The 13,525-nt window shown below is 39.6% G+C and overlaps 1 protein-coding gene across 16 annotated transcripts in view; it reads right to left on the bottom strand.

Annotated features, from left to right (window-relative positions):
* Nucleotides 1–13,525, bottom strand: part of Dmd (dystrophin) — a 1,571,027-nt gene that overhangs the window by 94,806 nt on the left and 1,462,696 nt on the right. For all 16 annotated transcript variants that reach the window (XM_076918257.1, XM_076918249.1, XM_076918252.1 and 13 more), the window contains one exon: nt 2,006–2,207. In XM_076918257.1, the coding sequence (XP_076774372.1) occupies nt 2,006–2,207 (202 nt within the window). The remainder of the gene's footprint in view (nt 1–2,005; nt 2,208–13,525) is intronic.

Raw genomic sequence — 13,525 nt, 5'->3', positions numbered from 1 at the left:
GCCCTCACTTGAATTGCCAGAGTAGCTTTACACAGAATAGGGATAAAATACCTTTCTACACATCTACAGAGAGACACCTTGAGTGAGTATGAGGAAGAATTATCACTGTGTATCAGCAGTTCTGGTTACTAAAGCCAATTTTCAAGCCAAAAACAGTTTCTAGCAACTAACTATTCTCTGTTTGGCACTCCCAGAATTCCATCAGATTACTGCTTACTAAGAAGATGAGTCATCACTTCAGGTCACAAGAAAAAATTTAAATATGAATATTTATATCCAGTGAAACCATGACATACTCTACCAGAATGCATGCTCTACAAGATATACATATCAAATAACCTGTTTCTACATCAACATTCTAACATGGCTATGCTTTTTTACATTAGAAAGTGGAATAAAGTGTTCCACACAAAAGGTTATTAACACAAAAATTAACTATGGGGTAAAAAAAAAAAGAAAAAATTGAATGAACAAACAGGGTTCCATTTTATAAAAAACACTGATGTTTTTCAACAACTTTTTAGCTTCTTATTTTATTTTGGAAAGTAATTGAATCTCAGATTTTGGTATGTTTGTTGGTCAATATGCTAAATTTTCAATCAGTACAACTTATTAGATCTCTTGGCTGAAGAAAAATCCTAGACCCAAATGCTTTCATGAAATTCCTATCACTGTAAAAATTTATCTTACTGCTATTAGGGAAAAGGCAAATCAACATTTAATAGGTAGACTTTATGTAACAATTAAAGTCTTTAAGGAATTAGAATTATCCTCAAATAATTTTCAAGTAGATTGAATGAATCCATTCAGAATCCATTCACATCTCATCTGCAAAGAAAGTGATAACAAAAAATATGAGGGAAACCTAAATATAAACCCTTATTAAAACAAATGTGAATGTAATCCACAATTAAAATCTTATATGTTCAAGAACCAAGCAGATAAATTTATGCATTTAATAGTCTGATGGTCCTAAAACTTCAAAAAGTTAATATCTTACCAAAGTAACAACAAAAACACTGTGTATATATCTTCATAAATGAGAAAACAGATGCATACAACAGAAGCAGAAGGCAAAGTATTTGATGTGCAATGCCTTTAAGAAAACCATCCTAGATTTCCAAATGGGAGTGTGTACTTGTTGATGTGTGAAATGAGGCGTGTAATAATTCTGAGGCCTAAGAGGAAATCAGTGAGAAATCAAGACCAATTCCTTCAGCTTCCTTCCTCAATTGTGTCCATTAAACACAAGGCGAAAATGAGAACTGGAGCTATGTCCTGTGTGCAATCCAAAAGAAATAAATGACTGTTCTCTAACTAAGAGAGGCTGATGAATGGAGGTGCCAAAGAGCAGCTCAGTAAAACCATAGTAAAACACAAAATGACAACCACAAGCTTTGCTTAGGTTCAGAAGCTGAGTTTGCTATTTTGGAGCTTATTTTCATTGTGTGTGATTCGTCCATTCATAATCTTCTCCATAATTGTTCTACCTATCTGTTAAGACAATTCTGATCTGATGACAGGTACATCAGCATTTCAGAAGCACGGTCATTCTTGCCAGTGAGAGGACTCACTCCAAAATGGATGGAGGAACTCCAAAACTCAACTGAGAAAAGAACCATAGGGACAGGATAATTCATTCTATTTGAAAAATAAAAATAAAAATAAAAAGGATGACTTATTCCAGGTTCTATTTGGATTCTGACCTGAGAGCAGTCTGCATTCCAGCTTTTTTTTTTGTCTCTGAGACAGAGTGTCACTATGTGGTTCTGGTTGTCCTGAAACTAATTGTGTAGACCAGGTTGGCCCCAAACTCCCCAAAAATCCTCTCCCTCTGTGATTAAAGGCTGCTTTCCAATTCTTGCTGCTAGCTTATCAGATATATTTCAAGTCATAAACATAAATGATTTACCCCAGGAAGATGACATGCATAGCTTCTAGGACAGTATTGTAATGGCAATACTGTCATCAGTGCATAAGCTAGGTCCCCTCTTGCCATACGTACGTGTCATAAACATTGAGAAGCCAGTTGAGACACATATCCACACAGAGAGGGACATTGACCAAATTGTTGTGCTCTTGCTCCAGACGATCATAAATAGTAGTCAAACAGTTAATTATCTGCAGAATATCCATGGGCTGGTCATTTTGCTTGAGATTGTGCTGGTCCAATGCATCACATGCAGCCGACAGGCTCAAGAGATCCACTGCAAAAAAAAAAAAAACACACACAAAAGCACAAATGACGCAAAATATCAAGCTTTTCATTCCTTTTCCTTTAAGAATGCTTGTTGAATAAACACCAAACCCATATTTCACCTTCTTTTAAAGGTCTTCTGTTTTTATCCCCCAGCTTCTAAGTTGATCCCATTTTACCATCATTCACAATCAAAAGCTGTTTTCAGATCTCACTGGCAATGGATGAACACACAGGCAAAGATACACGATTCCCTTCCCTGGACTATCAGGGACTATTTGAGATTTAAAGGGAGCTGTCTTCTCAGTCTATAGTCATTCTACCTAAGAAGGAAAAAAATGTGATACAGTAGGGATTTCCTAGGACAGCCTGACAGCCCATCTCATATTACTGTTAGAGATCAATTAGATGAATCTGGATGGTTAGAGTTGTGTAAATTCAACTTCTGGGTATGCATTTATAATCAGTAAGCAATTTTTTTCTCCTTGAAGTAGACACCTCAGCATCCCTTTGTTGCCTTTACACCAATAAAGAAAAAAAATAACCAACTTCACTCCAATTTTCTCTAGGCAAACTGAATAATCTAGATGGCTCTCAAGCAGAAGGCTCATTTCTTTCTCCTTTCCCCTTAAATTGCATTTTACAATGTGCTTTTTTTTGACACTTAGAAGAACTTTTATGTCTAGGGGAGATTCCCTCAGTCTGAGGTAGTGTTTAGTCATGTGCCAAAAGAAAACAATTAACAAAAGTAAACTTTTCATCAGCAAATCACTAGCTTTACTCCCAAGTGTCATGAAACGATGCTTTTCTCTAAAGCCAATTTATTAGCCAAATTGAAAATGCAACACTGGTATTTTTCTAACCACATGATACACCTAAGCTCTGCTCTGAAATGTCAGTGCTTCCAGACAAAGAATCAATGATAATTAAAGTGCCTCTCTCACATACCTAAGGGGAAGCGGCACTGCAATTATAAATATAACTTCAAATGAAATGCATACAAGCCTTTTCATGCAGTAAACAGGCTTCCCAACAACAAAAGAAATGTAAACTTAAGGCTATAATATGTTTTACTAGTTACTGGTGGTGAGCTCTATTTCAATACCAAGAAAAAAATATGCAGGTTAATATTTATCCATTACATACTGTCTCTCTTAAAAGAGGAAAACAGAATACTGTGGAGTTTCCCTAAAAACGGGAAGATCCAAGGCAGAAGCAAGAGATTATTTCCATTATTTTTCACTCCCATGAGCAAAACTCTGTCCTCCCATTCCATGGACTAGTTTCCCTAAAATATCCTACACTAGTATCCTCTACTTGCTTATTATATATTTCATTTTGCTAAGGATAGAAATCACAATCACACATCTCTCTACCACGGCCTCTTTAATTTAAGATATAACCATAGGCTGCTTAATGTCAGGGACAATTTTTGAGAAAAACATCCTTAGGTGATTTAATCATTAAGTGAACAGCACAGAATATAACTCCACAAATTAAGACGTAGACTACATTACTAAGCTACATATTATGGGATCACTGACAGTGACTGCCCCAAACATGTTTATGTAATGCTCCACTGTACTCTCAAAAGAAAGATATGGTCTTTAAAAAAAAATGAAATCTGAGACTATGTAAACTTGGAAGTAGGAAACTGGCAGACCAGACTGCAAGACCTATCTGAGAGTCAGATGGGCAAATAATAAAGAATAAAAAAAAAAAATGACAATGCAAACAGGCAGGAGGCTATACAGAAAGGGAGGCTAATTGGGGTCTACATGGGAGGCAGTAGGAAGGTACAGAGACATGGGACTAAGATTTTCATCATCTCTTTTGTCTGTCTGACATCCTGAGAGCACAAATGCTCACATTCAGGTAATGGAAAACTTCAGAAATATAGCATGTCAGTTTTGTTATTAAAAGGGTGGACTAGATTTCTTCCATGTACCAATATTTCTAACATATTTCTTTATGTATTGAAGGAAGGTATGAACTTTTTTTTCTATTATTTTCTTTTTTGTTACTATATACTTTAATTGCTATAACTATTTTGCTTGTGATCGAAGGATATAAGAACAGTATGAGTCTTTACACACAATTTTTATGAAGTGTCTAATAAACCCATGTAATGGTAACAAACAGTGAAATTGCATGAATTTCATTTTATTAGACCTAATGTCGACACAGCTGAATATGTAGGTAAAACACAACGGAAAATTTAGAGTATAAATAGCTCCAGAGGGGAGCGAGGCAATTGCTCTGAAATAACAGAAACAGAAGATGACACAGGAGAGAAATACAGTGTGGTGTTTTCTGCTAAAACTGGATATGGTTAAATATAGGATAAATCCATCACAGCAGACCAAACAAGCATAGTAAACAGAAAAACACAAAAACATATTTTTTTTTTCATGGAAAAAAATTTTAAAGCATTCTATTTAAGTAGACAGAGACCATGCAACAGATCAACAAAGAGGTAAGGAGTGAGTTGTGGGCAATTGAAATGTCACACACATACGCACACGCACACACTGTTCAAACCCAGCCTTTAAAAGAATACATGGAGTTGGGGGGACCCTCTAGAATATACTGGAGACCTGGGAGGTGAGAGAACCTCAGGACTCAAGAGGAGGGACCTTAGATGAAGTGCTCTACAGTGGGGAGAGGGAACTTGTAGAGCCCACATCCAGCAGGAAAGCAGGGCATCAAGTGGAGGGACAGGTTTGCCATCCCACAGTCAAAAACTCTGACCCAGAATTGTCCCTGTCTAAAAGAACTGCAGGGACAAAATGGAGAGCATGAGAGAAAAGAGTTCCAGTGACTGGCACAACTTGGGATAGATCTCCAGGAGGGGCTCTAAGGCCTGACACTATTACTGATCTTATGGTGTGCTTACAGACAAGAGCATAGCATGGGTGCCCTCCAAGAGGTCCAACAAGCAGCTGGCTAAGACAGATGCAGATACTTACACCCAAACATTGGACTGATGTCGGGGGACCCCTGTGGTTGAATTAGGGAAAGGCTGAAGGAATCTGAGGAGGAGGGTAACCCTAGAGGAAGACCAGTAGTTTCAACCAAACTGGATCCCCTGGATTTCTCAGACACTAAGCAACCAACCAGGCAGCATACACCAGCTGATATGAGGCCCACAACACACATACAGCAGAGGACTGCGGGGTCTGGACTCAGTGAGAGAAGATGGACCCAACCCTCGAGAGACTTGGGGCCCCAGGGAGTGGGGAGGTCTGGTGGGCTGGGGAGGGTGGGGTATGGGGGTGGAGATTGGGGAGAGGAGGGAAGAGACGGGAAGCAATCAATCATGGGGCAGACCGGGAGGGGAATAAAGTCTGGATTATAAAAATGGATTAAAGAATAAAAATAAATAAATTAAAATAAAGAAAGGTTATCTGCAAGTCTCAGTAAACAACTAGCAGAAGGTTTTGTGAAGCTATTCCTTTTCCTGAAGTTGACAATTTCTATTACATAAATATATACTATAATTTGAAATAAATGTACACATGCTCAAATATGTGTGTATGTGTAAGCACATGCACACATGAATATAAGAGCCCTTGCTGTTCTTGAAGAGGACCTGGGTTCAGTTCCTTGTACCCATTTAGATGGAGACTCAAAGCCATAACTCCAGGGATCTGATGTCCTCTTTTGACTCTTCAAGGGCACCAGGCACATATGTGGTGCATATACATACATGCAGACAAAATGTGCATACACATAAAATAAATAATTTTAAAAAGTTTTCTTTCAAAATTACTTGAAAGATTTTTTAAAAGTGGTTTATTTTTTAATTATATGTTCATTTATGTGTATGTATGTGTATGGGTATGAGTATGTGTGTGTGTGTGTGTTGTTGGGGGAATGGGTACATGTGTGGGTATGTGAGTGCAGATGGCCAAAGAAGCAAAGAGCCAGATCCCCTGGAGCTGGAGTTACACATGGTTGTAAGCTACCCAATATGGATACTGGAACTTAGGGCCTCTGCAAGAATGATATGTGCTCTTAACCACTAAGGCATCTTTGCACCTCCTCAAAAAGACTTTAATGGAAAAAGAAGCTACAGCTTTGACGTCATTAAAGAATAGAACTCTATAGTGGTGTGTTCTTCATGCCTAAAGGTTGTGGGACTAAAAGGAAGTAGAGAGAGGAGAGAAATGAGTAGTCTTCCAGGGTCTTATTTGCCATGCAGAAGAAGATCTGGTTGAGCCTAGTCATCCACTCTAGGTTCAAACATCAATTCCATGGTTTACATCCTGCCCTTGGCCAATGGGGTCCCATAGACTCCCTTCCGCCAAACATCACAAACTGTCTCAATAATATGGTGGGTAAAGCCCTGTTGCTAAAGATGTGACTTTTTCATGTAATCAAACATAGAGAAACTGAGGTGGTATATAACTAGAAGCTTCACCCCTACTGACTGATGTTTCTTTTGCTAGAAGGTACCTTGCATGCTACCAGAGGAGAGAAGTAAACAATTTCACCTAATTACAAGACTTGCCACTTATAACACAAACTTGCCTGTAAGACAATAGTAGCACAAATGTTATGGGAATAACTAACTAATTTTTTCATTAGATTTAAGAACCACTCTATGAGATGAAAACCCATACATGACAGTGCTAAAATGGCCAAGAAGCCTAGTTTATACAGGTATAGATCTGAGAGAAAATCTACCACTATTATTCTGCTAAAGGATCATAGCAATAAACCAATTTCTGATGACATCTTGCTATGCTGATAGATCTGTGCCTCCTCATTCAGCCCTCATCACAGTGAGACAATGTGTAGAGAGGAAGAGACCTTGGAGCACTCAGCCCTAACTAGGATGTCTTCATCAAAACCTTCCCTTCAGGCTTTATATAGAAGAGATGAGAAGATTGTGAGAGGTAGAGGTGGTAGATGACTCTAAGCAAACAGTATCTTCCAGACACAACAGTACTGATACACAGATTAAACTGAATGAGACTTTGGCAACATGTCCAAAACTTACACAGGTTCAAGCCTCACAAAATTCCCAGCATGAAGGAAAGTGGACATAAAGTCCTACTCCTAACCAATAGGCTGCCAAAGGGAAAATCACTTTTGTTCAGTGGAATGGCACTGGGTATATTGACCACACTCCAGAGCAGGCTCCAAGCCAGGAATAGTTGGCCAGTACAAAAGAGACTCCATGGTTTTATTTGTGTGTGTGCTTTTTGTTTTGTTTTTGTCTTATTAAGTCTTTCTTTCTTTCTTTCTTTCTTTCTTTCTTTCTTTCTTTCTTTCTTTCTCCCTTTATTGTTTGTTTTGATTTTTATTTTCATTGTTTTTCCATATCTTGTTTTTCTTGAGAAAGAGAAAGAGCACAAAGTAGTAGGGTGTGGGGAGGATCTGGGAGGAGCTGAGGGAGAGGAAAGAAGATGATCAAAAGATTGTATGGAAAAATTAAATAAGAGTTAAAAATAAATAAATATTCAATTATCAATTGCAGGTTTTTATTTTATTTTATTTTATTTTTTTTTTATTTTAGAGGTTGCAAAGGACAAACCAGAAAACTGTTTTACTTCCGGTGTCTTTCACAGAATTACAGACGCTTAGAGCTAAGAAACACCTTTAAAATGACATGGAAAAGAAGAATTATAGTCAGCAAAAGAGGTCTTTACTGACTTTAGAGGAAAGGATAATGCATCTGAATGCCATACTCGTAACTATAAGAGAAAGGAGAATCACCTAAAGTTGCTGAGAGAGGAAAAACTACTACAGTCCCCACAGAAGCCCAAGCAAGAAGTCTCAAGACTGTGTGTGCTAAGAATCAATAATGGTGCAAAAACTGATGAACCTGCTGACTTTTCTGGCCCAGTGCATGGCAGCAGGAGTCTTGCTGAGATGACACCATAGATTTCCAAAGTAAACCTTCTGTGCTTCTAGGATAGTAGTAGAAACTAGCAACCCCAGCACTGGTGAGGTCAGAGCATCAGGAGTTCAAGGTCAGTCAAGTCTATAGGAAGTCCAAGCCAAGGCCTGGCTACATGAAACAATGTCTCAAAGAAACAAAGAAAAGTCAGGGAACAGCTCAAAGAAATACACTCAAGGACCTGCCACAGGCAATGCTACTATGATGGGTGAATGTGTGATGGAGAGATGAGAAAGACAGAGTACACTGTGAAGAAAAGTGAAACTAGAGGCTTGACAATGGTGAGGAACAAGTAAATATGAGGACAACCACCTGAAGCCACCATGATGTCCTTGACTCAACTGGGTCATGTCTGGGTCAGTGGTCCTGCTCCAGCTGGGGGTCTGTGTTGATGTCTGTTACCCAAGTTACCACTAATGGTCAATCAGATGTCCATGGTCTGGGCTGCTACCAGATACCATGTGGACATATGAGGGTCATGCTTCCATGTGGAGACATACTTATCTGAGTGGACTGCACTGCCATTTGAGGTGATGGCGACAGACATCCAGGCCCATGCTGCTGATGCTGCCTGGGGGACCATGTCTGAGTCTGTGGTCCTATTGCAGTCAGGGTCTGTGTGGATGTTCCAGGCCAGTGTCCTGTGTTGACGTCACAGGCCAGTGTCCTCTGTTGATGCCCCAGGCCAATGTCCTATATTGACGTCCCAGGCCAGTGTCCTGTGTTGATGCCCCGAGCTAGTGTCCTGTCTTCATGTCCCAAAGGCCATACAGATATTTCTGGTCTAGTCTGCAGCCTGAGGCGCTGTGCTGAGTTGGCCCTGCTCTAGCCTGAATAGAGCTGATCCTGGTTGCATGGGAGAGGGTAACCTAGGCCTCTCTAGGACCTGAGACAGCTGGCCCTGCCCCTTTCTGGCTATGGTATTGGGTGAGCTAGCCTGGGCAGGCACGGGAGAGCTGACAAATTGACCAGCTCAGCTCTCACTCAAGCCCAGATCCAAGGTTGGAGTTGGCCCACCCCAATACCTCTCCCACCTATGAACTGCTTGCTAGATCATGTGAAAGGGCCTGTAGTGCCGAGGCAAAGGTGCAGGAGCTCCATGACACAGGGCAACAACAGGATAAATAGGAGGAGTCCTGATGAGAATCCAGTACAGATACTATAGCAGAAGCCAGAGGCCTTGAACCAGACCAATGACACATTGTAATGAACACCTCCAAGTAAAGATATATGGACAAAAGGGTATATACTATGGGACACACTGTGACACTATACCACACCTTCTACAACAAAATTTTATTATTATTATTATTATTCTCTTATTTCCCCCCAGCACTGGTGAGGTCAGAGCATTAGGAGTTCAAGGTCAGTCAAGTCTATAGGAAGTCCAGGCCAAGCCCTGGTTACATGAAACAATGTCTCAAAGAAACAAAGAAAAGTATTCAGGCAGGGAACAGCTCAAAGACGTACACTGGGGGGAGGAGGTTACAAGTGCGGAGGGCAGCTATGAAGAAGGAGGGCAGCTATGAGTAGGACTGGAGTACGTGACATGAAATTCACAAAGAACCAATAAATCTTTTTTTAAATTATGCAGTGTATTTTTATGTAGTTGTTTGTGGTATAATGATTTTTCTCAGAGGGCCTGAAGCAGGCTTGAGATACTTTACTAAAATATCAACAAAGTTCAGTGGTCACAGCAATGAAATAAGTGACCTGTTGAAACGTAAGAATGGGTTATAGACTGGGTTATAGATTATCATCATGTTGATTGTTGTTGCCATTAACACTGCCTGCCTTTTGTCTTGTCTCCGTGAGACTCATGACAGCTATGGTATTAGGGGCTAACTTTGAAGGAAGAGTATACATGGGTTATCATCAAGATACAGGAATCCTTAGCCAAATCTCCTGTTTGCCCTCCTGGTTTGCCAAAGTGCTTGTGTTCACATCACTGGATCTTGATTAGGGACAAAATGTACCTTGGTGTGGCTTTTGTTAAAAAAAAAAATCACTCAGTCTCTGGAACAGGGTGTGATGCGGCCAGTAGCTGTGATGCATATCTTATTTTAATATAGTTGGTATATGGTATCTGGTCCTGAAAAGAACTGTAGATTTGCAAACAATGCCATTTCATTCCTGACGTCCTTCCTAACAACTGACTGTCTAACTGCCACTATTACTGTAGTCAGTGTCAGGAGTGAGAGTGTTTACAAGAGTCATAACCCATCTTAACTAAAATATTACTTACTAATGCATTACTTAGAAAGAAAATCTGGTCATGCTGGTGGCTGCCTTAGCTTATAGCAGCACTGGCTTTGGATTTCATTATGGATGAAAATTCAATTTTCTAGTAGTGTCTGGTCTAAGAACTCAAATGAAGAAGTTAACAAAACGGATTAGAATGGATCTGCGTGCTGATATTAGGGCAGATGAAAATTATAATTCTTAGCTGGATTAGCAAAGGCTAAAAGGGGGGGGCAATTTCCTTCCAATAAGTTTTACCTCCTCTGACCCAGGGCTGGAGCAGCAAACAAAAGAATCTGAGCAACTATTAATTCTGAGAAATGGGCTACACCTGTGGGACCAAATTACAATCAAAAGATAATTCGATGAAGGGAATTACTGGTACCTATTCCCTGCACACGGTGGTTTTCTTTTCTGATGGATTCCAGACCTAGTAGCTCCTATCTATAATACAGTCTCAATCACCGGCAATAGATTGGTATGGTGGTTACTTTTTGTGAATTTAACTCAAGCTCTGGTCATCTGGGAAGAAGCAACATTAGTTGAGAAAATACCTCCATCATATTAGGCCATAGGCAAGCCTGTGGTGAATTTTCTTTATTAATGGGACCCAGCACACTGTGGGCAATGTCATTCCTGGGCAAGTGGTCCTGGGATGTACAAAAACGCAAAGCAAACTGAGCAAGGCATTGAGATCAACCCAGTAAACAGTGTTCCCCCATGGCTTCGGTTTCAGTTCCTGCCTTGAGTTCCTACTCTTAGTTACCTCAGTAGTGGACTATTATCTGGGAGTCTAAGGATGAAACAAGCAACATCCCCAGTAGCTTTTTGGCCATAGCAGTTGTCACAGTAACAGAAATCAAACTAATTCTATTGTAAAAAAGTGAAAATTTGGATATTGAAACTTAAATACATACATTCCATAGGGATCAATGGAATGGATTATTTCTTTCCAGTTTCAAGCTTAACTCGAGATGTCATAAAGGTTTGGTTGCCTAGAGGGCAGAACAACCCAATCTCTGTTCTCATTATAGCAAGGGCTATTACTCTTGAAAATGGACTAAAGGGAAGCCCTGAAAGGTTATCTTGCTACCACCATCAACAAGGACCAACAGAATGGCTAAATCCAAAGATAATACTTGTGCACACATTGGTGAAAGGGCTAGGATTTGGATGAAAACCAATGGGAAAGAGAAAGAAAGTGAGACTGACACTGAGAGGGTAAGGAAGCCACCAAGTATGTCTTTTTTCCCCTAAAAGGAAATATAACACAATGTTGGTGTCTATGAGAAAGAATATACTCTTAGTTTGACTCACATCTGCTTTAGGTTGAAAGGCTTCATTACAACCTTCACCCTTTTAATAGTAAGGAAGACAGCCAATGGGTCAAATGCCATGAATGAAGGAATGATAGCTCTGCCTGTGACCCTCACTTCATGAAACAATATTAAATATGACTATGTAGTTTAGCTCTTGATTAGAATATATTAGTTATTAAGCATCTGTACTAGAAAGTAGACCATAAGAATAGTTATGCAGTCGAATATTGAGAAGAGTGATTTCTCACAATCTGAATAAAGAATGTGGCCATTAATTATGGCAATGAAAATTTAAGAACAGTATTGGGGATACAATAAAAAGGTTTGCATGCTGTACGTCATCTGCTATAATATTACACAACAAAACTGTTTTCTGCTCCTTTACTGCATGTGAAAGTCTGCAAGTGGGTAGATGGATAATTTGAACACCTGGATCACTGAGACAGTATTATGTTTAATTCAGTGGGACTGCCTTCCTAAGAATGAAACTCAGAAGCCTGATGTGAATCATGGACATTTCTATGGCATCCCAAAGCTACATTCTACTTAGGAGTGACTATTAGTCTTGCGATTTTAGCCTGGAAGACAAGAATTTTTTTGTGCATCAACTTTAATTTCTTTTTAAAATATTAGTACATTTATTTAATTTATTCAAGTAGGGAATGCCTGTGCCATTGTGCATGTGTGGAGATCAGACAACAGCTGGTTCTCTTCTTCCATTAAGTGATTCCCTAAGATGAAACACCAGTCATCAGGCAAGGGTGGCTACGAGGACCTTTACTGGCTGATCCATCTAGCTGGCCATTTCTAGTCCCTTCAATGTTTTGCTTAACAGCAACAATACCTTTGGTAGACAATGGTCCTGGGAGAGTTGAAATAAAAGACACTTGAAACTTCCAGGGTTTTTACCTGGATATGAGAGGTAAATACTTTTCTCTTCCGGTAGCTTACATGGCACCTTCAGCACTATGAAAGCTAACCAGTAAGGGTTGAAGCTTCTAGGTCTGTACCAGCTTGATGTGATGCTCTGTGATTCAAGTATGTTGTCTGGCAAAACATGCCCGCTGGTGCAATAGTGGCATGAACATTCTGGGAGTAATGAACCACTTTCTGATTAGATTTAAGTCCTATTCCACATGATAAAAAGTCATACCTTGTACTACTAACAGGTCAAGAAAACTATGGCTAAGCAGAACACAGGCCCTAGGAGAGAACCTATTACCATGACGACGTTAAACTAACATATTATTAAACTAAATCTTAATGGCTTTTTGTTATACCCATGGATCAGTGAAGTTCTTAACCCTCATCTGAGGGTGTTCTGTTTGCTGTAAATAGTAATTAATATAGAGACCCACAAATGGTCAAAGTACAGAGAATAAGAGACTACACACAATGCTCAATCCTATGGGATATATATTCTCCTTCTCCCAAGGCCCAGGGATCATTGCTAAAGAGAGTACAGAATGATTATCTAGAATCAGAGGTAATGGATGACTACATGGGAACATGTTCTGGGACACAGAAGGGCAGCCACACGTATGAATTCACAGAGATTGTGACAGCATGCACAAAACCTTTACAAGCTTAACCCAGACCCAAACCTAGCATGGAGAGGAGAGTTAGGCACACAATCCCACCCCTAGCTACGGAATGAATAGCAAATTGTTAGCTACTGACAGGAGAGACTTTTTTTCCTCTGGGTCTTCCATAGTCCAGTGGAAAACCATACATTCAAGAATATTTGGGCATCACAAATTACACTTGAAAAGAAAAGAATGAAGGGGAAAAAAATCACACAACATACAATGTTGCATGGGTAGAAAAAGAATGGACAGACTTGGAAAGAAGTACGGGAGA

Source organism: Arvicanthis niloticus, chromosome X, assembly GCF_011762505.2.
Source record: "Arvicanthis niloticus isolate mArvNil1 chromosome X, mArvNil1.pat.X, whole genome shotgun sequence".
Taxonomy (NCBI): domain Eukaryota; kingdom Metazoa; phylum Chordata; class Mammalia; order Rodentia; family Muridae; genus Arvicanthis; species Arvicanthis niloticus.
This window is presented reverse-complemented; position numbering and strand designations above follow the sequence as displayed.